The sequence below is a fragment of the Bombus affinis genome, chromosome 6 (genome assembly GCF_024516045.1).
Source record: "Bombus affinis isolate iyBomAffi1 chromosome 6, iyBomAffi1.2, whole genome shotgun sequence".
Classification (NCBI taxonomy): domain Eukaryota; kingdom Metazoa; phylum Arthropoda; class Insecta; order Hymenoptera; family Apidae; genus Bombus; species Bombus affinis.
In genome coordinates this window covers 12,415,988-12,443,755 of record NC_066349.1, presented here as the reverse complement: position 1 = coordinate 12,443,755, position 27,768 = coordinate 12,415,988, and the positions used below count along the sequence as shown (strand labels likewise).

The 27,768-nt window shown below is 37.2% G+C and overlaps 1 protein-coding gene across 3 annotated transcripts in view; it reads right to left on the bottom strand.

Annotated features, from left to right (window-relative positions):
* The window catches only part of LOC126917646 (protein rhomboid), a 488,728-nt gene that overhangs the window by 91,371 nt on the left and 369,589 nt on the right, over positions 1-27,768 (bottom strand). For all 3 annotated transcript variants that reach the window (XM_050724756.1, XM_050724755.1, XM_050724757.1), the window contains one exon: positions 18,305-18,422. In XM_050724756.1, coding sequence (XP_050580713.1) covers positions 18,305-18,422 — 118 coding nt within the window. The remainder of the gene's footprint in view (positions 1-18,304; positions 18,423-27,768) is intronic.

Genomic DNA, 27,768 nt, shown 5'->3' with positions numbered 1-27,768 from the left:
GAGTTGTTTCACTCTTGCGCGCTTTCTCTCGACACGCCATATGTTGGTCATTTCGACGCAACACCAACCAAGTATTTACGCGTCTATCGATCAACTATTCCGTTTTATTTTATTTGTCCATACTCTATCCGTCATTGTCGCGCCTTAATTTCGCGAGATTTCAGCCGTGAAACGTCTGTCGAGAACTATCTTCGAATTCTCTTGGATCGTGCATCGACTGACGAAGATTTCAGCGGAGACAAAATTTCATTGGAGATCAGTTCGATGTAGAAATTGAAAATACTTTGATCAGAAAATAGTAAATGATCGTGTAATATTTTATAACGTTTCAATAAATTCTATCGAACATCGTTATGGAACGTTATTGCAGTCGAAATATTAGAAAATGTACCTTGTGTAATTAAATTTTTCTTTTCGCGTGTGGATTTAATCGAATTTATAAATACATATGTTTGTTTGTAAACTTGTTCCGATGTGATCTTTTTAATCGCAAACGGAGAGAACTGTTGACACTTCGAACAATTCGTAACTAATAGCGATAATGATTTTACAGCGACAAGTTGACTTCTTGTAGAGCAAACGTTACATATTACCGTATGTAAGAAATATTAAGAAGAAAAAATTAGAAGGCATTAAGATTTCGTATCTTATACGATGTAGCACGGAGATAATAAAATGGCGTGTACGTTAATTCGTTCGCGAGCAGCCCTTGTTGCGATACGGAGGGCTGGAATGAATCCAGTAGACACATTACGCGACACAAACTTCGCGCGTTTTTATAAATTTTCCGCGCGCTATAAATTACCAGAAGTTTTGAAAAACAACGTGCAACTTCAACACTTACGATTCTGAAGTCGAGACACCATATTTTAAAGGCTACTTCGGCCGCGATACAGCTGTATAAAACTAAATTTAAACTCACCCGTTTATCATAATTCACTTAGATTCAGTGTGCTACAAATGACATCTTTCTCTTTTCCTTGACATTTCTCACTTTTTAATTCTGAGGCATACGCGTTTTAACATCATGGGAAATCTGTTCGAAGATATATACGTACTTGTGTAAATTTACGAATGCTGCAACTACTACTTGCGTACATTTTATGTAATTACATTTGCATATAATCGATATCGTACGCCTGCAATTTAAATAAAAAGTCAAACAATTGTAACATGCAACGAGGAGAGATTTAAAGCTTCATTTAAACGTTTAACGCTTATTTGATGGAATAGTCTTAAAAGTAAGAAACAAGGAACGTTACAAAACACTTTTATAGTGAAAATTCGATTTTAATACCTTAGCGTACCAGTAAGAAAACAAAGTTCAGCGAAGCCTGATCCTCGATTGTGCGTCAAAAGTAGAATCAACGATAAAACTGTTGTTCCGCGCTACTCTAATTTTTGCCGATTTTCTGACAACGTCTATACTAATCGCGTATTCATATAATGAAATTGAGAAACTTGTAAAAAAACGAATAGAAAGAATTAAACGTAAAAGGATCGGGTGCAATTCCCATTATTCGTGAATCAATATCATTTCGAGCTGTTAAACTTCATTGGTCAAAGTCCATTCCATTTAGGATGAAATCCAGAGGAAACAGCTAGCGTTCGAGCTCGTTATCATACTATTCCGAACCGCGGAAATAAAACAGCGCGAGCTATTCCGGGCAACGAGAGAACAAACAATTCGTTGGGAAACGACAAATGCAAACTATTTAACGCGCGAATGCCAATTATGGTTATTGGAGTAGGATCTCTAAAGCCTGTGAGATGTCACTTTTATCAAGACGCGAATCGTTCAAGCAACGATTAAAGCCAACGGCTGAATGAACAAAACGCGCGGCTAAACAGAATCGAAAGGCGAGAAGAAAATTATTAGATAAACGGTGCGAACGATTTACGTAAAACGTATACGAAAATTAATGGACGAACGATGGACACAGAGTATCTGGAAATTTAACGAAATGAAAAATTTTCAATTTTAAGGGTACGATCAAACGCGAAATGTTTTATAAAAACAATTAAATACGTACAAAAGTGCGAAACGTTATATCGGAAGACAAGAAAAGATTCGCATATCAGCGTAATAGTTAACTGTCAATACTCCATTTCAACATATTCACCGTTCCTGTCAATCTGAAGGTGACAACGATAAAAGATGGAATTTATTATCCTATTGTTTCATCCCAATGGAGAAGATTTAATACTCGCTTGACGTATCTTACTATTTTTACAGTTATCCACGCATAAAATCCCAATGGTGTAAAATTGAAGATCCAAGTATCCTTCTCTTTGTATTTCGCACGCTTGTTGTAACTTTCAACGAATTTTTTAATCATCTACGTTCAAGTAACGTTTATCGCTAAATTACTATATCCAATAGGATATGCTGAGAATAAGTTGAGCTCTTAAATCCTGGGACACCCGATGTACGTAGTTACATATACACACACACACATTGACAGCACCGTTACGCATTCGCGGATAAATACCCACTTACGTATTCAGATCCGGAGGTTGGCTGCAGAATAATCGTCGTTCGAGTCGCTTCTACAAAGACAAAAGACTATCACCGGATTGTAATAAGTGAAACTGCTGCTTCTGTGTCTACTTACCACTGTTATTACTATGTGGCTGTTAAATTACCAGGGAAAAGAAGCGACGGAAATTTTCTATCCTCTTGCCAGCGTTTTCACATTTTCTCTTTGATAGTGTAGCTTTGCAAACCGAATTGCGAACAATTTGATTTCTTCTATTTCTATCATAGACGTTTGTAACGTATTAGGTTGACCGGAAAGTTTCTTTCGTTTCATAAGGTGATATAGATTAACAACAAATTTTATATTATTTTATTGAAATTTATCCATTTCGTTCTATTTCTATTATTACGTTCCTGTATAATTCAATAAACTAATATAAAAGAAAAAACATTGTGCGTCTATTATTTCCTTATAAAACGAAAGAAACATTTCGGATAACCTAATATACAGGGTGGTTGGTAACTGGTGGTACAAGCGGAAAGGGGGTGATTCTACGCGAAAAAAGAAGTCGAAAATATAGAACAAAAATTTTTCGTTTGAGGTTTTGTTTTCGAGAAAATCGATTTTGAATTTTCGCTCGGTACGCGTGCACTTTATCACGTCTCGTTATAACGTCTGTTATCATATCTCGTTATATTTCTATGAACACTTTTTAATACATTGGAAGTGTTTATCAACATAACGTCAATGGAGACAACGATTTACAGTGAGATTCGTTATAACGAGACGTGATAAAGTGCACGCGTACCGAGCGAAGATTCAAAGTCGATTTTCTCGAAAACAAAGCCTCAAACGAAAAATTTTTATTCTATATTTTCGATTTCTTTTTTCGCGTAGAATCGCCCCCTTTCCGCTTGTACCACCAGTTACCAACCATCCTGTATACCGATAGCGTCAAGTCAGCCTATTTGTATTTGTTACGTCGGGCGACACTCTACCCAGACCAGGCCACACACCGCAGGCAAGATGACAACCAGATGTCCGCACATCCTTACTGCGTACCCTCAATAGTCTTAAGGACCTATCATAAATCTCAGGAATTTTCTAGCTAAGGTCCTTCAGACCGAACAAACATCTCTTTACTGAATCGTTTCTAAAGCTTATTGTTTACTACGGGAAAACACGGGAAAGTTAGTTTTTCTCACATATGATACTTCACACTAGCAACTTTGTATCGAGGGCGACTAAGACCTTTCCCAGTCCACCAACCTTCTTTTATCCAATGAGAAACAATGTCTACTGCCCTCACTTTCCTAACCAAAATTGTCATCAATAAATCCAATGGTCCCTTGCGTTAGACACACCTATCACTAGCTTTCCCCCGACACAGCATCGTCACTTTACTTTACTTATTTTTCATCGTTAGAATAGTCAACATGTCATTAGCTGATTTCTACCCTTAAATCAATCACTCACTTAAATTATACATACGCATCAGTGTAATTATCTTCTTTACAAAGTTGTTGGAATAAACATGACTCTATACCTGTTAATTCAGTATAAACTTAATCGAACCACCCCTATTATCATAACAGAAATCAGGGGGTAGATCAGTTCGTGGCGTCGATTATCTAATCGTAACGGGAATTTACGACTCCTGTTGACGTGCTTTCTCGCGATCGCGTCTCTCCGCGAATGGTCGAATAAACGGTATTATCGTAAGAAATTCATGAATTTCTTCTAATAGACTAGACTCTTCTTAGATTAGAGTTATAGCGCGTAATTGACTACGAATTCGATGATTTCGGTAATTTTATACGTGTTTTACGAAGGAAGCGAAGCTGCTCGACACGCGACAGGAAACCAGCCACATTTCCATTAAACGATAATTCTGTGAAGATACATTGCGTTCCAATATTTTTTAAATAGTAGCGTTCTGTGTCGATATGCGCACTGGTATGTCGATCTTTTAGATCGAATGGGATAAATGCAATCGCATATTCGCATCAGTCATCGAGCATAACATGGAACGAATACCACGGCTGATGTTTATCCGGCTAAGTAAGTGGGTGAACGTTTAGAGGAAATTAAAGGAAGTTACGCTATCTGGAGACTACGCGTTACACACACACGCACCAGTATAGTATATCGGTAAAATACAGTTATTGCCACTGAACGATAGACCGCCAAAGTAAAGATATTTCTAAAAAACATTATATACAATGCAGGCCACAAATATTAGGACGTTCGTTGGTTACATTTAATTATTGGGAAATTGTTACTTTATTTAATATTTTACCTTAGAAGGCACGTTGTGGACCAGACAATTGGTAAAAATAAAATAGCTAAAATATAAAAGCAGCATAAATATAACGTACATATATCTTTTATCTATACTTTTATATTTCTTATTGTATCATATATTTGAATTTACGCTAAATATTAAATATCAATAGACGCGCTAACACTTATGGTCGGCTGTGTATATAGGTACGTAGGTCTGAAGGAAAGGACGTGGCACGCGAGTATACACACATCGACACGCAAAATATTCTATCAAAATCCTCGCAGCGATCGAGCCAGATGGAAATTTAATTCCCGCAGGCAGGTTATCTCAGGACCGAGGAGAGCGACTGAAGTCACGGAATTGAATTTTGGAAGGGCCTGTACCCATGGAAGACCGTCCCGAGGACCTCGATATACGTCGCATCCGCTTTCGCCTAGAATCGAATATTTTCATGAAAATGCCGAAACAACGATGTTCCCGGTCGAGCCTTTCCATATATCGAATTCTGTTTAGCTATCGGGACACCATATAACGTTCTTGAATCGCTCGCCTCCGTTCTCACTGTAGTCATACGAATTGGATTTGTATGTTTTTTTGTTTGCGCGATCGATAGTAGAAAGCGACAGAAAGAAAGTCGAATGATTTCGGAATATTTATCTCCATAAAATAGTATTTTTCCTCGTACGATGGTGCACTGAGAAAAGAGAAAATATAGTTACATCTTTTTTAATGCAATCAGGTGCGCGGTGTCACTCCATTTAGGCGAGTAAATTCTTCCAGATATTGTTCGTGTAACAGCGAGGAAGACAGACGTTCGATAAAATTAATAATTTATCAGACATAGAATTTTCTTTAGAAGAGTTTACGCGTGTTATTCTAGATGTTTTGATACGTTAGTAGCATAAATAAAAGAAATAAACTTGATCTTTATTCCAAATATAAGTTTCGTTGTTTCAGCCATTCCATCAAGTAAAATGTGCTTTTAATATATCGCATCATGTTCCTATCTCTCGATTAGTCTACGAAAATGTTGATACTTATGCAAATTTATTGATTAAGGAATAATTCATAAATCTAAATATATCGCGATATACCAGGAACAATTCGGAAGAATCACCGTCTTATACGGAAACAAAACATCTGGCTATATTAAAAAAGAAAATGCCTGTACTTTTTCGCGTATTAAACAAGATAAAATTCCACGACATTGTCAGTTGATTCAATTTTTTTCTCCATCACTTTTTAATATCGTTAACCGTATAGAAGCAGTAACCCGTAGCAATGGTCTGACTCAACCTGCATATGCAGCAGCGGAGAAGGACCAGACCAGACAAGGAAATTGTTTGATCTTCGATCGTCGTCCTCATATTGGCCCCTTGCCGTTTAAATTTCCCGTTTCGTAAACTGATGCAGATATTATTTTCTTTTCTTTCTCTTTTCTTACTTTTCCGTTTTTCAAATAGAACCCCGTCGCTACGACAGTAATAAAGAAGTTCCATCCGTTTTCCGTTAAAAGACGACGCTTTATAGCGTTTCCAATGGCACTGCGACGTTGCGATTTTAACTTAAATTATTGGCAAGTGCTTGCATGGGGCTAAATGTAAACGTACGAAGGTAAATGCCTCTTGCCGATGGGAGCTACGGTACATGAGAAGTATGCGAGATGTTTAACTTCGCGTCGGCAAATTATATTTTTCTACGCTTCCTAGGCAAACTGGTTCGTTTATATCTCGGTCCATCTTTCATATTCTAAACTTGCAGAAATGTGGAAAAAAGTTCTCCGACATTCGGATACTTTTGTCTGTATCACAGTCTGCGCAAAGATAACGTTGCTGTAAAAATAAAAATTCGGAGAAAAGAGAAGGCCGAGTGCGAAATTACGCGATTTAAATTATACATTTCCAATATCGCTAAAATTAAAAATTCAATCTCTCTGTTCATACAGCCACAGAGGCGAGAAAATAATAAAACCCAATTTTCGGTAATTATCATTCATCTGCCAGTAACTTCTTTTAATTTCATGAGATATAGAAATGACGTTGCGTTTTCTTCTTGTTTCTTGCGCAGTTTCTAACGGGATGGCGATTTTTGTAAATTGAAAATGTTTAATCAAGCCTTTTGGTTTTCCGTGTCCCATCTGGATTCGAGGAATCTGGTTTCTTTGTTTTGCGCAAGACGGCCGAGAAGTGCTACAAGCGAACTTAATTTTCCAATTAAATATACTTCGTTCACTGGACAAACAGTATTTCAAATGGTAGATTGCAACGATGGAGTGACGTTCGTTTCTCTAATATCGTTTCTATGTAACGAGGTTAGTTTGGCCAGGAAGTAGTTAGCTCTGGTTCAGCCTGGAATGTGGAAAACCTTACGAGGCTTTACGAACGAACGAAATAAGCAAGATAGAAGTATAGGGGCAAAGGGAAAGTCATTGAATTTTCTAAATTTGATATTACTAGAAATTGTTCTTATTTATTTCATTTTTTAGGAAAGTAACTTTGAATATCGGATTTATCGACAAACGAGATTTTGTTAATACAGAAGAATACAGAAGAAAGACGCGATAAATCATACTTTTCATTTTTTCGCATAAAACCGATTTTAATCTAATACCTTATCAAGTACGTATACGTATATTATCAGAACTTTTATTCTTATCAAATTTCTTTATGGATTTCTCCTAAAAAAAATTATCGATTTCACGAAACTCTCTCGCAAGATACCGATTATTATGCATCTATGAGACATTTCAAAGTGAGAAGGTACATAGAATACGCATAATAAAGAAATACGTATACAATATGGAAAGTATGTCACTCGTTATAATATTTAGCGAGCGAAACAAATCTTTGCTTAAGTTTTATTTCTTCATTTGTGTTTATAAAACATTCACAGTGTTTAGTCATAGTCTAAATATAAAACAAGATAGGTATTTAAAATTCATAGAAACTCGTAAGAGGACGAGTCTGTGAGTACGTAACTACAGTTACTCGCATAATTCATCGCGCAACACATACGCTCGTATCACACATACATAACAGATCATACACATATCAACGCGTACTCGTTAAAACAGACTAACGTTTTTAAAATAAGACGATTAAACGACCTGAGTATTTTCGAGAAGTTGAAAGGATTAGTTCGTGTTAGATGGCGCGAAAAAGAAAGAGATTTGAAAAAATGGAAAATTTTTCTATTTTTTCGACAGGCATCTAAAGATGCAAGAATCAATTTATATTTCAAGCCGAGAGCCGTACAAAAATTACGACTTTCGTTAATTTTAACCATCTGTAGCTCATAGAAACAGCAACCGATTTCGATGAAATTTTCAACAAATGGACAAAACGCGTCGTTTAAATTTTCATTAGAGGCTCAGACAATGAAAGCTGTAACAAGTGGTATTTACTATTTTCCTCGCGATTCCGACCAATCGCAATTTTTTCTTTAAAATTGTTATTCCATTTTAAAAATCGTCATTCTTATTTTTGTTTTAAAAATTCTTACTGTTGTTTTATTTCAAAGGGTGTTTGATCAGTTATGTAAGTAACTGTATGTAGAGAATAAAAGAGACGGATAGACCTTCTGCTTTGTACGATTGCGCACAATAGGAGTAAGCACTGTTATTGTTAAATATAGAATCAGTTTTTATTTCCGATGTATGTTTTCCCGTCGTTCGAGGATGCTCTCGTCTTCGAATACTTTTCTCTTTCACAAATTTCTATTCGCTTTCTTCTTTCGTTCCTCGTTTTTTATTCGTATCATTTTATACATCATAGTCATTTTGCCTTTCCTTTCCTTACCTTTGAATTTTCTTACTCCCTGTATATGATATTTTTCAAATTTTTCTTCCACCGATCTGTCTACGTCAATCGATACCCAGTCGTTTCGATCGTTTCGCATATGTCGATGATTCATGAAAAACTTGTTGCAAAGTCGTATACAGATAAGTACACACAATTGAGAAGCTATTGTACGTAAAATAATTTGCGTGTGCCTGTGCATGTAGCATCGAAATTACTCCGAAATTAGTAACTATATTCACAGTTTTCAGAATGTGACAGCAGATTATAGAAATCTTTGACGAAAACTTTCGAAATTTCGGTATTTTACGTGTTAAGAGAATGCACGTGAGTTTGATTATTCCGTGTAAAGTCGGAGCTTGAATTCTAAGATACAAAAGCTTCGCTGAATCGAATAATCCTATTTTCTACTCTATAACGAAAATTAGATAAATAATAGATATGCAACAAGCGTAGATACGTATGCGTTCGACAACATAATCTTCTTCTACGGGAAAAAGAACCTGAACTGTTCAAAGTACGCGTATTCCGATGAACTCTGTTTTTCATATCATCAAATCAATATCCTCTATATCTCACGGACTGACGTATCGATTTCGTCGAATTTTTGCGCTAAACAAATTAATGGAAGTTAATTGTAATTATCGTAAATTTAATCGGAAAACACAACAGTATATTTTCTCGAATGAAAATTTAAAAGTTTAATTCTCCGTTCGGGCAAGCTCTGCTCGCAATTACGCTTGGCGCGCGAGCTTAAATCGCTTTTAAAACTGTTTAATGCAAGGACATCGACATAATCGACGTCGGTTGCCAACAGAGAGCCTGTTAAAACCAGTGATTTTAACTTTAACAACGGGAAGTATCGGTATTTTATTTAGAATCGAGTATAAAAGAATTTAACGAGCTGGTAAACGGCGTGTCTTGCAAACAGGTATAAAGTTCTTATGCGATGCGTAAAACTCAAACGATATTGTAGATATCCATCTAATATTTCTCTGTTCTGTCTCTTTGCTCCTTTTTCTCTTCCCTTGGTCTGTTTACGAACACAGTCGATATTCTACAGGGTGTCACAACTGTCTGGAAACCAGCCATTCGAAAACCACATTGAGTGACAGTGGAAATCGAAAAAGAACAAGGAAAAAAACAATGAAATTGCGAACATCGTTTTGTAGAATTTAGCTTGGAATATCCAATTATTTATGCCGTCTAGTTGCAACGGACAATTAACTCGCGTAAATAAATAATTCGCGTTCCAAGAATGGGACACGGCGAACGTCCAACTTATGCGACGAAGTAGAAAAAGATTGACAAAAGATAGAGTTGGTGAATTTGGCTTCTGTCCAGATCCAAATATCCTTCGCGTATTTTGCGACAGCCTGTAGAGTATACTGGAGGGTCGTTATACGACCCGCGTTGTAAACGAAAATGTAATTTTCTATGCATTTCCGTCGGTTAATGCGAAGCTGTACGAGTACACGCAATGTCAACGTATTATCTCTAATTGTATTCGAGTCATTAGGATTGGGATCGTCACGAATCGGGCGTCGAATCCATAACTTGCAACTTGTAAGTCACGATACTCGACGACGCATTGATCGCATCAACGTTAATAACAGGTCATTAAATTTCTAATTTTCCGCGCGGCGGCCTTAACTAGAAAAAAATTACACGCTTCGATATGGCCGAAAGAACGAAGGGATTCGGACCTCTCACGGAATCAGGCCATCTTGCTAGAATTTACTTTCCTATCAACGATAATGGTGATTGGTGTGCGAAAATTGCACGATCAATTGAACAGATTTACCTTAGACTACTGGTGAAACGAAATAATTTTCATCGGGATTTAGAGCCGAGGTTCTTGACTTTCCGCGGGCAAATATTCGATATCTCGAGAATAGTCGAGCGTATGCAATCGCGTTTCTATCTAATAATAGATAAGAAATAAAAGTAAGCGTCGTAAAAATGTTAAGTAAAAATATTTGCGTGCTTTTAACACTTGGAAAGACGAAATATGCGATACCAGCCCCTTTTACTGGTTTCGTTGTAATCCTAGTGCCGAAGCTTTATTTCTCAAATTCCCGTCGAATACTATTTTAATTTCCTCTAATCTGGCAATGTGACTTTGTTTCAAAATGATGTACACTGACATCGCAAAAGCATCTGTACGTTGGAAGAAAGAAACGATAGCAAGAGAAATATTTCATTTAGGACAAAAACGATTCTCTGCGCCACGTGAACTCTGTACTCTGTTCAAAGAACTGTAAAATTAATACACTTTGGCAAAATTTCAAGGGATCGAACGATAACATTACCGAGCTTTCACGAATGCCGATTCGGATAATTAATTGAAAGGTTCGTAATAAAATGTTTGTCTCTTTACCAGAAAAATGAAAGAACACTCTGATATTTGCTCTAAAAATACCTCTTCGGTTTACGTTCGATAGATTTCAATTCTTCAAACAAAATATTCACGACAATACATAGTTCTCATATTCCTGCAACTTTAATTTTTCTTCCATAAACTTCACTATCTCTTCAACGACACATTCATCGTTTTACACAATTGCTGCAAATGTATCTGTAATGTCGTTTCAATCGCACACTTCGTTGGAGTTTATAAAATCAAAGATCAACAGGCTCAGGTTGTGTATAATATCTGAATAATTTTTATATCGGCCAGGACATTTTTCGAAGATAAATAAAAATCTTTAACGCGATAACAGAAGAGATCGTAAAGCAAAGGGGTTAGCTGGCTTCGTAAAAATCTGCGATCTAATTACGAACGTCCAATTATCCTATTTAAAAAAAAAAAAAGAAGAAGAAGAAGAACAAACCGCGTGGGGAATACATTAGACTCGCGAAAATGTCCAAATTACGATTATTATTACGACCATTGCCGACTAGTATATCCTCTGCTCTCTCATTCGTGATCGATGAGCCGGTGAGCACACGCGTAAAATATCAGCAGTGAATATCCGCGTTATTAATACATGGCGCAAACACGGACGCAAACGCTCGCGCAATAACAAATGCGACAGAGAGTCGAGGATGGACGCGCGAATGGGAACGTCGGGATACGAGGAAGACAGACGAAGGCAGAAGGGTACTATTAGAAGGGAGTTATTAGAACGAGAAATAGGAGTAACGAGAAAACAGGCACGTCGGCGAAACACAGGGGAAAAAAGCAAACAGAAATAGGTGAATGAGAAAATGAAACCGCGAGACACAAAGAGAGAGAGTGAGAGAGAAAGGGAGAGGGAGGGAGGGAGAAAAAAGAGAGAAATGCAAAGTAACGAAAGCAGAAGCGGTGCAATTAAAGCGGCGACATGCAGTATAATAGGAAAGGAAAGACACAAATTCTTTCTTTTGTCTACTTTTCTGTGCAACGATAGAGAGGAACTCGATGACAACGTTTTGCTCAAAATGATAATATCAGGGCCACGTGAGCGTTGTCTATTAGTAAACGCAATATACCATTATTGATCGGTTATATTTATTGCAAAATTCTAGTAAATTTTACTGTATTTGGTATTTTACGTTGCACGGCACGCATAACGGATTTGCAATAAAATAAGTAGTAAATAAGAACAATTTGTATTAAGTATGGATAGGTGCCTTAATACTAGTAGTCGGCAATGTGGATATTCACCTGTTTCTTTAAATATCTAGCGCTTTTATTTTGTTACTCTGCGAATGTCCAGAGTTATTGAATTTCTTTCTATATATAACAGACCTTTTCTTTTTTTTAAATTATTTTGCAAATTTTTACGAATGTGCTCGGAACCAGCGAAAGAAAAATACATGAAAACGGGGATGGATGCGGATGGATTAGAGAGGAGACGCGCGTAGAGGACGTGAGACGAAAGAATACGTCACAAAGCTGAAAATGATATATGGACAAATAAAGGTGGAGATATTTCCGATAGGAAAGCGAAGGTAAAGAGAGAAGTGGAACGCGATAAATTGTAATTAGATCCGGGGCGAATTTGACAATGTCTGGCGTGCATGAATCATGTATTAATCCAATCGCTAATGGGTATTAACCAGAATCCCGTTTAAAATTATAGCTTCTCTATAGGTATTGCGTGTAGTCATATGTATAGGTAGAATGTGTGTGATGCAACTCTAACATGTTCTTACAGTAATGCCGCGATTAATATTTTCGAATGATAAATATCGAATAAAGTAGTCGCCGCACTGACGTTGTGAAGATAAAAATCTTGTTACGTTTTTATTTTAAAAAAAGAAGAAAAGAAGAAGGAGGAAAGGAATATTTATTTTTAATCTATACGCGCGATGTTAATGATACGATAAGCGTTTAATCCTTTTGCAACTATGAACGAGATGCCTCTTTTAGAATATTTGTTCGCTCATTTTAGAAGATAGATTGCTTCAAAATGTATTTTACGTTTCATCGTGAATTTTCCAAGTAATTTGATAGTTACGTTGTACCGTTCTCTTACCATGTGTTGATACTGAACGATAATGGAACTGTTATTGAGAATGATACACGCGAAAAGTCGTATTCTAATTTTGACAGTAAATTTAAAATAATTAGAAAAAATTGTATAATGCCGAGGGAACTTAAAATTAAATAAAAAATCAAATTAGAAAGCTTTTCGATAGAAGTTTTATTTGATAAAACATTTTAACATTTTTTCTTCCTTTTTCTTTTTTGGTATTTAAATATTTCCCCGATTCATAGGACAAATGTCGTGCAAATTGTCGGGTGAATAATTTTGGAAATTGTAACAGGAAAGGTGTACAAATAATTCATTAACGAATAATCGTATTTAACGGTGACAGGTACATTGAAATTTAATCAGCAGGTTGATGGGCAAATCTGACGAAATCCACGGTAATCCATTTTTGTTGCTAAATATCAATGAAGCGAGTACAGTACTGCGATTTAATTTATCGATTCTCTGTACATCTCCGACAATGGTTTCCAATAATCGGAAGAACAAAATCAAACACACATAAAAAGTTAAAAAAAAAAATAAAAAAATAAAAATAAAAAATTAAAAAAAGAAGCATTTATATGATACTTAAGTAGAAACTTTGTGGATTAAACGTAATCGCGTTTAAAACTAAAATCGATTTTTTTCAATTAGTCGTAACATTTTAATTACAAAGCATTAGGAACCTGATCCAGGTTCTGTAGGCGCACATGTTGCTTCTGGAGTTGCGAGTTCACGCCGTGGGGTATACTTGAAGATTTAATTAACGAGGTGGTTCGATCAGAAAGGATTGCTGTATATCCACACCGCACCTGAGACCCGTGTTTCGTCCCGTATTTAAGAAATTCTGTCAATTTAACTTCTTAACAATTTTTACGATACGACGGACCAATAAACTTCAGCACATTTTTACAGCGAAACCTTTTTGAAACCGAGGATTTTGTCTGCAAAAGGAAATAATTCCAATGTTTCTACATTTACTTGCACACTAGCTTTTTTCCTTTTCCCGCTTTTTATAGGCGACAGAAACAACATTCGTACCATTCGTAATACGCTATGATGAAAGATATAAAGCATCGAGGAAGCTGGAAAAATTTGCAAAAATCTAAAATGTTGTACCCGATTTATACAATTTGAATACGGTTAGGAAAAGTATTTCAATGTTTGATCACGTGTTTTCCAACAAATATGAAAAGTAATTTCGCGGGCGCTTCTTCGAATCGTCCAAATATTAATTCGACAAATATCCGCCTGCCATAAAATACTTTGAAGTTTTTGGTGAAACGAACGATCAACAGATAATTCGATGTATTTACTCGAAGAACCAAACGTTTCTGAAAACAGCGCGGAACCTCCGATATAGACTGAATATCGAATATCGAAAATGGAAACTTTCCCAGTTTTTCGTCTGCCCTTCTCATTATAGGTGCAGATTTTTGCCAATTTGACGGTGGATTTTCTTCTTTTTTCTCTCTCTCTCTCTCTCTCTTTTTTTTTAAAGAAACGAAACCCTAATATGGAGAACGTCACAAATGTACGCAGAGGTACACCAATAAATAATTCGGCGAGTTAAGAATTTTTAAGCGAAATATTCGAAACGTTATGCGATTACCGCTGGCGAATTGAAATTACCGATGTCGATTATTTCGTTTCCAATTAAACGGTGATGCTCCTACCGATGTAAATCGTTGCAAAATACTCTCGTTAAAAATTCATTGAAATACCTGTATCAAGAGCATTTATCTAAAATTGGTGGACGCGAACGGAGAAAGGGACGTGGCCGGCCATTTATTATTTATTTTCGCGATACATCCAAGTGAAATTCTTCGCGTGCGAATTGCTCGCGTAAAAAGTCGATCGATCACGCATCACGCCCACGCGTCAAAAGAACGTGATTACACGTTCGCGTATTATCATACAAACGAGATACCCTTGTAAAGGCTAATTATATCGGCTAATCATTTTCACGAAAATAAGAAAAATAATCAAGGAAATTGATGGCCCCTCCTTTGTCTATCGCGATCACTGTGGCATTTCAAATAAGGCTAATCCATGAATAATAGGAAAACGCTACCAACTTGAGAGATAGTCTCTTCCCCCTTTCTTTTTTCTTCTTTTTCCTTTTTTTTCTTTTTTTTTTATTTTCGATGGCTAGATTTTAGAAGACTTACTTCGATAACAATTCAGAAAATATAAATATTTAATCGCAGATTGGCAGACCGAAGTCAGGATACGTACACAGGTGAATAATTTAAGTATTCAGACTTAGGGTAATTTCAACTTTGAGAAGTATGATTCCCTTAGTTCTACAATTAGTAGTCGAGTTCCAACTTTATTCTTTGCCGCGATACGTAAAAGCACATAGAAAAATACATAGCAACGAGCATATAAAGCTATTTGACATAATCCGAAAAATTACTTTGCTTCTCGAACATTTATTTCTATCGAAAAGCTGAAATAAATTCTGAATATTTGCAATGATAATTTGGCGATGATTATATCGGGCTTTTAAACGATATCTATGATAAAAAAACACGAAACAAATTTAATTAAAGCATAAACACATACGCACAGCTCTGACTAATTAATCTGGCGGAAGTCGAAACAGCGAGAAGGAATAGAACTTTCTGGCCGATACATATTCGCAAACGTATGAAATTATGGAATCGTTCATTTCGGTTAAGCAAACTCCGGACCGAACATTTTCAACAAATAAGTACCAAATAAATCAATTTTTCTACTTATTAATGCACTGGTACGTATTGCGATGCATGCCTTTGTATTTTCTTTATTGTCTCTTTGTATTGGAAATCGAGGGAATTTCGAAACATTTGTCAAAGGAACAGCGTTTAATTAAATGGAATTTCATTGGTTAGCCTATTCCGGCTTTTTACTCGATCGAAAATAAAGAAACTCGTATCATTTACGAGGATGTTTAATATCGTGCAATGTAAATAACGTAGTTATCGGGCTGCAACGTAGTTCCGCGGGAATAACCAAGCCGGCACATTACACGAAATAGCAACACGCTTACGAGTAAAAAAAAAACATTATTAGGAAATTATTAGAACCTTTAAAAATGATTATCTCGTTTGAGCCGACAGACTATAAATGACTCTTTAATATATTCGATATCAAAAACGATAATCTCGTCAATTTGATATAACAAAATCAATTGGCTTTTTATCCATGAACAGGCCGAGTCACGAAAGCATTTGAATAATTGTGATAGAAAGTAGATATCGTACGTGTTAGGCGAAACATTTTGAAATTTCATTGGCACTGTAACGAGACACGACTGCCTCGCGACTATACCGATGAAATTCGAAAACGTTCAAGCGAGCATAGAAATTATCTTCGATCTTCTCGATAGAATTTAGACGAAAAAACTATCAACGCCAGGGCGTAATTATCGCAATTGAAATTAATTACGATTCTTTTGAGTATAATAGGTGTAACAAGTTGTTACATTTTATCCGTTTGTATATTTGCATCGGAACTTTGCATGAATATGTATAAAGTTCTGATCGATTAATCTTGATCGAATATCGCGTTTCGAAACGACAGTGTATATCGTTGCAGCAATTTCGAATGAAGTCACAGAACATGGTGCGTTCGTTGTTGCCATTTTATACGAACTTTTACGGTATTTTACAGGTTGCCCCGTAAAGTTGGCCGGTTCTCGCGGTCGCTCTGAATCTGGCCGCATAATGTAAACCAAAATTAACGACCTTGCTTTACACAGCCAGCCCCTTTCACCCTCTTTCTCATCGTTCGGACGCGAGCGAAAACAAATTCGCAAGGGGTGAAATTTAATAACGCGGTTAGAGCGACAGCGTGAAAAGCAAAAAGGTGCGGCACACTCTTTCAGAGCCGCGTGAAAAAAAAGACGAACAGCCATCGTCGTCGCGATATTAATCGCACAGCGATATAAAAGTAACGACACTGGTGTTCGAACCGGCGAGATGAACCAGGAAGGAGAGCATGATGATGGCGAACGCGATAGAGAAAAAGAGACACGCGTATCAAAGGCATTTTTAATAAATAACAGCGGCACGAGCAGTTCCAGTGCCCTCGTTCCGCTCGCGCTTGTCACCGCGCATCCTTCCACTGTGTAATTTTCACTAAAAATTCATTAGTCAACGGGTCACGCGACGTGATCAAAGTCCGCGAATTTTAAATCTCATAGCATTATGGTTGTGTCCGGTGGAGAGACACAAATTGTTCAAATACGAATCTCCGCTCTTTTTTTTTTCTTTTCTTTTTCTTTTTTTATTTTCTCGATAAATAAATTTGGAAACGTATACTTGAACTAACAATGCCAGAGTTTCGATATGTACCTTACATAGATATGAATCTTAACACTTTGACTGCCACGTTGGTGATATACGACCGGCCACGGTTTCTCCTGTGACGACACGGTGGGTCGTTCGTGACCGGAGCGCAAGAGTTTCTTACAATTGTAAAAATTGAATGAAAATTGACAATTAGGGCATTTTGAATATAACCGATAAATAGAAGATACTTTGAGATAAAAAAAATGAGAAGGAATCTTGCATTTAACGGTGCACTGTGTTAAAACACTGTGGCATCCTGAGCGAAACGTGTGATTTTAGCGTGGCAGTCAAAGTGTTAATATTTAACACTTATAAATTGCGTAAGGCGCTCAGCGCTCAAAACGCGCTCCCAGAGCCATTTTTGATCTACCGATGTACTGGCTATACCGACTGATTGTTTTTATTGCTTGGAACGTCAACATTCGGTTGTTTTGCTGATCATTTGTCACAAGAATGCGCAAGGCTTCATTACCCTGGTAACATAACAAAAACATTTGTCTGTGGTTGCTTAAGTCATCGATTCAGTCGAAAAAACATGTAAACGAGATATATCTCGTGACCCGGCCACAACGTTCGGTTTGCTAAAAACGAGATATCTCGTAACCCGTAAGCAATGTGTTAAATACGTTACAAGTAATCGATCAGAGTTAAAGCGACACGAAGGAAATAAACGAATAGATGTAATTACGTTCCTGTTCCGATAAAAATAGTAATTCGACGAAGACGCAAAAAATGTCATACCGTTCATTTTGATTAATTTCGTAGGTTCACTTTTAACAGCAACGATGCGAACCATCTCCGCGTCATCCTTCTTTGATCATTTTATTCCATTTTAAACGACGACGACGCTAATCACCGCGAAACGCAAGTACAGCGGAATATAACGACGATATTAAATTGTTGGATGGTTTAAATTACAGAGAATAGTTTGTTCTGTACTAACCTCCACAAGGGTGATGAGAATGATGAAAAGAGGCGGTGGACAACACCTGTAATGGTCGGCGTAGTATTTCCGGTCCCTTTCTTCCGTAAGGAATTCATCGCCGATCATGCGGACCATCCTGCAATTAAGAAATTTTCTTTCACCGGTTCTATTCTTTGCCTTTGGTTACATTTTTGTTTTTCGTTTTCTCTTCGACACATTGACGCGTTAATTTTTCCACGTTGAACGTTCGAAACGTTGCTTCCGCGGATCACGGTTTAAGAGAAGCTGCGTTTGCTTCGAGACGAACGAATCGTCGCGATTTTGCTTGGTGGAATAGATTAAGGAAGAAAAATGCGTAGCTTGGACACTCCATTTTTGCTCTCGATGCTGTATTTTATTGATTCGAAATATTATTTGTAGATTTTATTGTCCAAGTTGAAGGTATTGTTCGAAGCATTTCTGCTTTGTTATATTACCCATAGAGAATTTTTTAACCGATTTGCAATCCATTGAAACGGTAAAATACATCGATGTATGGAAAAACCAGAAGCAAAGGTTGCTCGCATTTTTCACTCTGTAATATGAATGATAAACAAATCATATTTCGAAAATGCTATATCGCGCGTATTGGTAATATAGGCTCGATAGATCGATACATTTGCCACGAATGATATTCCAACGCGAAAAATGTATTGACCAACAATAAACTCGTCAACCAATATCAGCTTGAATGCGGTATTTTCAATCGTATTTAAAAATCTACGGTGTATAAAATAAACGTTAAAACATTACAATAAATGTCCATAAACAATGAACGTTACGTAAAAAAATATTGACGAATGAAGTACAATAGACGCTGCACGGAACATTGCAATTAGAGATTCGGAAATTTCAATGAAAAGCATAAAATCCTCGTTGAAGGAGGTTATAGGATACTTATAAATAAACTGTGGATTTTGTACGCTTTTATCGAGAATTCAATGGTATTAAACTAATAATGTAAAAAATATATAAAATATTGATATATTTAAAATAAAAATTGCAATATTCAATGAGTGGAACAAATGTCTATTTAAGCCGCCTTTTTCTACTCGTATTCGTAAGAATTCGAAAGCATCGTAAACGTGTGCAATCGACTCGCATGCGAGAAACGATACAAAAGGAACGCGAGCTTGTAACAAATAACATAAAGAAAAGCTTGGAGAATTCACAGCTCGCGACTCACACCACCGAGTTCTTAGCTCGCACTAACGAAACAACGGATTTATCGAGGCAGAATTATGAAAATTATCGGCATCATTAAGAGCTTCTTTTTTCTCATCCAAGTATTTGAGAATTAATCTGTCAATGGCCCGGGGCTGTTCTGCGAACTAATCGTCGGTCTGGAGGAATTTTCACGCGAAGAAATAGTTACGAACGCTCGTTAATCGTCGCCAGGGGTAGCGAAATAACGAGAAATTAATTTTACCGATTTCAAGTTCGCCACGAAGAAAAGGAGAAACACTTTCGCGCAATTACGACTGACTTCTGCCGTCTAGGATTTCTCATTATCTCGACCAGTCGATATCTGACGGTTGTTCCAAGTCATACACCCTTGACATTGTGAGAGAATTTCCACGATTATTAATAATAATTACAATTAACTAATTGCACGCTGTTGCATTGGCGCATAGGATTTTAATCAAAGACCCTGTGTTCTCGATACCCTTTCAACCTCCATCCAATTTCCTTCTTCCCTTTTCATTCTTTCGCCTCGATCGAATAGTTTTTAATGAAATTCAACGTATTCGAATATCTCGCGATGAATTTACTTTGACAAAGAAAAATCAGAAACGCCAGCCACGAAATTCTAAATTAATTCTAAATCGATTCTAAAATAATTCGAATGTATTTCGAGAATCTCTAGACTTTTTAACGAATTCACGCGACGAAATAATTATTACAAAATATTTTTAAAATTATTTATTCACTTAGCATTGCTCGTATACTTGTAACAACGAAATAACTGTCCTTTGATATTCGATATGATTTTACGTTCGTGTATTCCACGCAGTTTTATGAATAAAGTATTCAAAAAAAAAAAAAAAAAAAAGAAAAAAAAATGGGACATATTTGAAGAGATAAAAATATCCAAAACGTGAAGAACAGAGTTAAGCACGAAACGGGTAACGTAGTACGGTTACTGATAAACGCGTAATTAATAACTTGATCGATCGTCGAATGAAAATTCGAAGGTAGGAAGATACGAATACCGCTATTTATTTTCTATCGTTCTACCAGAGAAGACGAATGCAAACATTTCCTATTCATTCGTTATTCTGAGGCGATCGTTCAACTGTAAGTCTGTGTCACTGTGAATTAAATCGTCGATCAAGTGGTATTTCATAAACGTTCTTCATATTTCCCGACTGTGCGCCGTGAACCAATATTTCTCGTGGATTTCCTCGCAATTAGCTTGATTGAACATCGAAAAAGGGGAAATCTTATATCTATTGGGCACCGAAGAAATATAGTAACATTTGTTTTTGGAGATTATTGAAAGACATTTATCAAACGTATTTTCCTGAATCCGATAAAATAGCATCGACTTTGCTGAAGTGGAAAAATTTGATATTTCATTTTGCGTTTTTCTTAATGTTCTCCGCGATATTTTTTAAATCACGCGGATATTTCATACAATCGTATCATTTACGATTCCACATAGTTTGACCGTACGGTTGTTTTCAAAATCGGTTCAAATTATACTCGAAATCTTCGTTACATTAAATCTAAAATCATCTTAATTACATCTTAAATCAATACGTACGTTATGGTAGGAACTCTTAATATTTTATAATATTATCAGATAGGAAATGGCACGAAATTTAAATTCTACTTGCTAGAATAAAAGTTCTGAATTCTTATTATCGTAATCACAAAAATTCCGAATACTCTATCGTTGAAGGCTAATACAAATTCTAAATTCTAAGGTTAAACATTTTTTAACTCACTCACGACAATTGAAGAAATTTTGAATATTAATATTATTATTATGAAAAAGATAATATTATTAAAACAATACGACGTCTCGATTCTACTATAAGAAGGATACAAATTCCAAATACCATCACTGAGACAATAGAAATTTTATATTTCTCCCCGCACCTATCTTACAATCTCCTATAGTATTCCAACGAATAATGTTCTAACGAACGATAGAATAACAAATAGACTAAACGAGACACGAGTTTGTTTTAGAAACGAGCCGAAGCGTGAGCAGCTATAGCTGCGTAGATGCTCCGGTGTTCTCGATAGCGATCTTCTGTTCCATGGAATAATTACGAAGAAATATTGGTCCGTAATTCAACGCGCTAGCCATAACACCGTTTATGGTATCATAGATGAACTATCTCCTTCGTGTTTCTATCGACTGCGAGACGAAGCGAGGGTAGAGGACGCTCGTACGAGGGTGGACGAGAAAAGAGCAATTAAAGAGAAGCTAGGCTATATGGAGCGTGTTAGAGGAAAGAGAGAGAGAGAGAGAGAGAGAGAAAAAAGGAAAGAAGGAAGAAGAAGAGGGAAAAAATAGGTAGAGAGGTAAGAATTAACGGGAAAGATGAAAGAAACGTGGCAAGGAGAAAAAGTAGAGCAGAACGAATAAAACAGCTGGTAGTGAGAAAAGGTTGGAGGACAGAGATATTAAAGAAATGAGAACCACGACTAATTACGGAATAATACAGAGATCAAGAAAGCGATGGAAAAAGTTCTGGCGGGGTGGCCTGCGACAAAAAGATCATGGAAATGGGTCAAAATGTGATACTAATGGGAGAAGCAAATTACAAGATGAAGAGGGGTCGACAAGAACCAGGAAATATTATTTTTCAAGCATGCTTTCGCGGTATGGTTGCTTTGTTTATCTTTTAAAGAGACGCGACTTCGAGTTGCAGGGAGTATAATACGTTTCTCTTATCGATTATTTACGACTGTATCCATTACCATGATAGATTACTTGTAGACTATCGGGAAATTTAAAGGTACGAGAATGAGCAGAGTACGCGTACGTAAGATACAGATTATTAAAAATGTAGTATGTTCGTTAGGATCGAGATTATAGGAAATTTAGAATTGCAAAAATGTACAAAGTAGACATAATATGCAAAAATACACAGAATATTCAATGTAAGTAAGTAAATTTCTATCTAGATTCTATTTAGTTTAATTAAGTTCATAGAAAGACTAATTTGCATAAAATCCCGTTGTCTAGCTATGATACGTTTAACGAGTGAAACTTGTAATTTGTAATTTCTATCGTTGTGCTTCTATTCGTGCGATGTAAATTCGCGTGAAATACGCAATCCGGTTATTAACGATTCAGTTGAGATCATAAGCTGAATTTTATCATTTTCGACAACGATTGGTCTGTTTTAAAAATGTTAGCAGCTGCGACGCTGCTTAGATTAAATATTAAAACATGATCGAGCGGCGAACAATGTGTTTGCAAAATGCAGGATATGGCGCGGGGTAATTTTCGTTTTTCACGTAACGCACAACTCTTTTACAAAAAGTCCAAACGTATTGCGACGACAATTCGTATCATTTCCTGGTATTTTAGATTTTTCCACGATAATTATAAAATACTAACACTAGTGGATTAAAGCGATACATAAAACAGTGTTATTTAAGACGTTACACAACGGGTGCGCAAAACAGAGAAATTGTAGCAATTTATGGAAACATTTATGGACTTTAAATTACAAAACAATTAGAAAGGTATACGGTAATAACGAAACCGTATAACAGCGAGTAACTATTTTACAGAGGGAAACAAAACTGTGTGGGCGAGATGGGAGTTAGTGTTTTATGAACACCTAAGTGTTCATGGAGTACGCGAATCGTGACACCGTTTTATTTGTTGTAGTAGCTGCAAACCGCACCGTGCGGTCAGTTACCGGGTTGTGTAGTTACTCGCGTAACAGGAGAACAAATATCTTTTTCTCGTTGTCGCAAATCCTTTCGTAAAATTGCCAGCGTTTTCTTCTATGAAATACGTCGCGAGCCACGATTGCCGCCGGTTATCCCGAAGAAACGCGTTAAATTTATGGAACCTTGGTAAATCATAAAATTCCGATCATTGATAAGCGAATGAAAATGTTACATTCTTGACTTTCTGCTAATAATTCGAAATAAAAATTGAAGTTTTCGCAACCATACTCAGAATTAATGTTGCGACCGCTTTTTGCTACGTTTCCAGACAAAGTATCACCGAACAAGATTGTAAATTTTAATCTGTAAAAAGCGAATTGCACTATATACAGCGCGTTTTTATTTATATTGTTTTCATTTGTTACCTATAATTTCAATAGTATGTTTGTTCAATTTCCACCAACAAAATACCAAACACGATGCTGATAACAACTCGCTAGACATCCTCTCCGTTCTTGATCAGAGGGTTTTCGCGAGATTTCTCTGAGCATCCGTGCAAAACACTTTTCTACCAATTGGAATTAAGAAACGGTCGCAGAAATCGTCACGAAGGTTCACTAAATTTCTATAGACGCTATGAAACGCGAGAACAGAAATAAGAGGAGCTACGAAATTGTTAATCCTGGTGGGTTGGCTGTTCTTCTCGGTGGGAGTTGCAAGTAGCCGTGAAATAGGAAAGCAAAGCAAGCAGCTCGGTGAGGAATCAGCGAAAACGGAGACGGTCAGATACGCGAGATATGGTCGGTCTGAAAAAAAAGAAGGAAAGAAAGAAAGAAAGGAAAGAAAGGGAGAAAAAAGCGGGTGATCTCGAATGCAGAGTGGGTTTGCGAGCGCGGCTGCCAGGTCCGTAGGCTCACATCTAATTGCTAGCGCGCCTCGAGACACCGTAGATCGCACGAGCGATTTCCAATTAGCGATGTGACTGATATACCTGGGTTCAAGGAAACGAGAAAGGGGTCGTCTACTCTGTTTCTCTCGCTTCCTCCGTTCGCGACAGCACAGGTGGCGTGCTTGACGTCCGCCACGCTTCTCTGCAACGGTCTCTGGTACAAGATGAGACAGCCTGAGGAGAACGAGCCGAGAGAGAGAGAGAGAGAGAAATACCTGCTTCAAGGATACTGATTAATTGCACCGGCTAGGTATATCGAGCCTTCGTTATTAACCGTCACAATGGCCGAATAGTCAGGCTAATTGATCGAGCACGCGGAAAATCACCGCGAGAACGACAACCCGTCGATGCATACTTTTCGACGATTTACCATTTGTCCAGACGATTCTTTGAAAGATAAGTTTCATTAAAAGATAAATCGAAGTATACACCGAGACGACAGTTCGTCGATCAAATAGATAAATCGACAAAATAGATACCTAACGCAACAAAGTTATCGTATCGTTATCTAAATATTTAAATTTCGTGAACCATACATACAACGTCTTCAAATATCTTCGCTTTTATCGATTCTTTTTACCACCACGATATTGTACGAATGCATCTTCCATCATATACCGCGTGACCCTTCTTCCTCGACTACTATATCCTTTACGCGTTCATGCAAATTTATATCCTTCCAGGCACAACGAAGAGAATGGAATCTAAATAGCTGTTCGTTTCGTCCCATGGATACGGTAATTAATGCCTTCAACATCTTGTATATCTTTGTACATTACGTGTACTCCGCACGCCTGCGCGCTTTTGAATCACCGATAAACGTACGAACACCTTGTACTAGATAAAAAATATTTCCTTGCCTCTTATCAGCATACGAAACGTCGTTACATGGATCCATCGTAGATACGTCGATTTCACGAACAATTCACGCGACATCTCGAAGTACCTGCGCTTTCATCGATTCTCCTTCCAACTACGAATTCCTCTGCATCGTGTAGAAAGTTAGAAACACGGTGAGGTTAAAAGGATGAGTCTCGTAATCAAATTAGTTACTCGAGTTCTCCATAAAACGCGGGGATCCGTTGTTCGCGCGACAACCAACCGGAAAGTAAGAAATTGTCCCAGCAGCGGTACAGCTAAGTAAGGACAGTAACGACCTTAACTACTATGTCAACCTGTATCGCCTTTAATTACTCGGAGAGAGTGTTGCTGCTGTCACGATCCCGTGATCGCCAAGTTTCGCTGTTCCTGAAGTTCGCGCAAGCGGAAGGCTTTCGGAAATGGTTTCGAAAGGTTTCCCGTGATAATTCGATTCTTTACTTTTGCCTCGTACGCGTTTTTCCATTTTCTTTTCGCAACGACGTCCGCCCACGAATTAATCGAATCACCTGGAACCGGCGATTCTTGGTTCATACAAACGAGTTTATTACATCGACGACGGTGTTTCGCAGGTTTCTGATACAGTAGATCCAATGTGTTCGTAGAAAACAACGGGGTAAATGGAAGGAACGAGTATCATCGAAGTATCGTACACGCGTTTCGGTGGATTCGTTAAAAAGTATACGTGATATTGGGTTGGTGATATTTCATTAGTTCATGATATTTCATTATTTGGTATTGACAAAATCCACGATCACTTAGTTGCCAACTCAATATTTGTCGATAATTGCGTTCGGAGTTAGTTACGTTATTTAAAGTTATTCAGAGCTTGACTGTATTTCGCGAAATATTAAATTGATCGCGATCGCGGACTTTATGGTTCACTACGTCTGCGAAGCATATTTCGATTATCGTCCCCGTACGTTCCCTTCGACGAGCTTATTGTAATTTCGTCGGTCCCTTTCTGTGCCAATTTTACGTAGCAGATTAGAAACGTAAGGTAAAAATCGATCGGGCTGGTGCACGCAACGCGCGATTTGGAGATGGAAATAAAATTCGAAACAAGATATATTCGATGGATGTAATTTCTACGCGTATTCTTCTTGTTTCGTACGGTTGACAATTCACTCTTCGTGGAAGCAAATCGAGTGACTCGAAATCAATTTTACTGGAATCAAGTTTACAGAAACGACGTTCCCCGTGCACCGATCTAACATTTCAATATCTTACATTTATTACCATCTTATATTTATCGCAAACAAACTGTCGAGACGATACTGTAACCTCATTTATCGAGTACTATCTATCTGTCGACAGTAAATATTTATTTACCATAGCTTGCAACGATATTTACAAGAACAGCATTAAGAAAGAGTAAAATAAGAAGGCAACTCTTAAAGGATTTACGAGTTAAAAGGAAAGGACACTCTAAAACAGATATTAATTTCTCCAACTTGTATCTTCGCTGGTACACGTAAATAGCTGATCCAGAGCAACGTTTACATAAAGCTAAACGGTACAACGAAAAAGCTGGATTTATTGCGAGTCACGTGTTCTTACAGCTTCGTTGTTACGAAGTAAGTGCACGCAAGTGCACAGACACATGCGAACGTAAAAAGGGAATAATGCTTCCGTAAGAGTCGCCTTCGTTCTTATCCTCTTGCAGCTATACGTTCGTATAAGAATCCAAGCAGATCAGTAGCCCTTAAACCCGATTTTACTCGTCCGCGATCAAAGCGATCGGGAAATCGAATCTCTCGATGATCGTCTAGCTCGCGTGCAGATTTCGTATCGGCGGAATAGAATATGTAAGCCGACCAATACCGTTTTAGCTAAGGCCGCATACGTACAGGCGTGGAAAGTGCATAAAGCGGATCAACGAAAACGCCGATCGTTCAGACGATTTCTTAAACGTATCGATTTTTGAACGTTTTACGAGCGAACAGAATCATCTCCGACAGAATCGTTCTGTCGTTTTCATACTTTTGCGGGGAGAAAGAATAAAAATGGTAAATGGAGACTACCAAATAAACTTCAGACGTATCACCGTGCAACATAGCAGCGGCGCCTAGAATTTTACGCGCACCTCTTCATACGCTTTTTATGGTGAGTAGCATCGAGGTTTAATCGAGCCGCTTATTCGGCAAATAGGTTAACACTTTAACTGCCACGGTGGTCATTGGTGACCCGAGCGCTTCAACTTCTTATAATTGTAAAAATTGTATGAAAATTGACACTTAGGGCATTTCGAATATAACCGATAAATAGAAGATACTTTGAAATAAAAAGTGATCCATTGAACAATTAAATATTTTTTGTAGAACATCAATAAAAAAAAATGAGAACAAATCTTGCATCTAACGGTGCACTGTGTTTGCATCGATATCTTTGAGAGGTAATCTACGAATATTATTATAAACACAGCTTAGAAAATAATCGTAAATGCTGCTTTATAATCACATAATTGAAGTTAGAAGTGTGCACATACCTTACTATTATATATAGAATGAGCAAATACTGTTTACGAATATTTTCTACACGTTTCAACAATATATTCTGCACGTTTTGCTTACGACGAAATAACGAATGCGAATGGTTTGTTGAAATAAACGAAGCCTTGTTACAATATGTCGCTATCAACTGTTACCAAGGCGCCACAGTGGTCACTCGTGACCAGCAATAAGATAAACGGTCCATTGGGGAAGAATGTTGTCTTACATCGTCAATTTATTATTACTTTGCCATTATATGC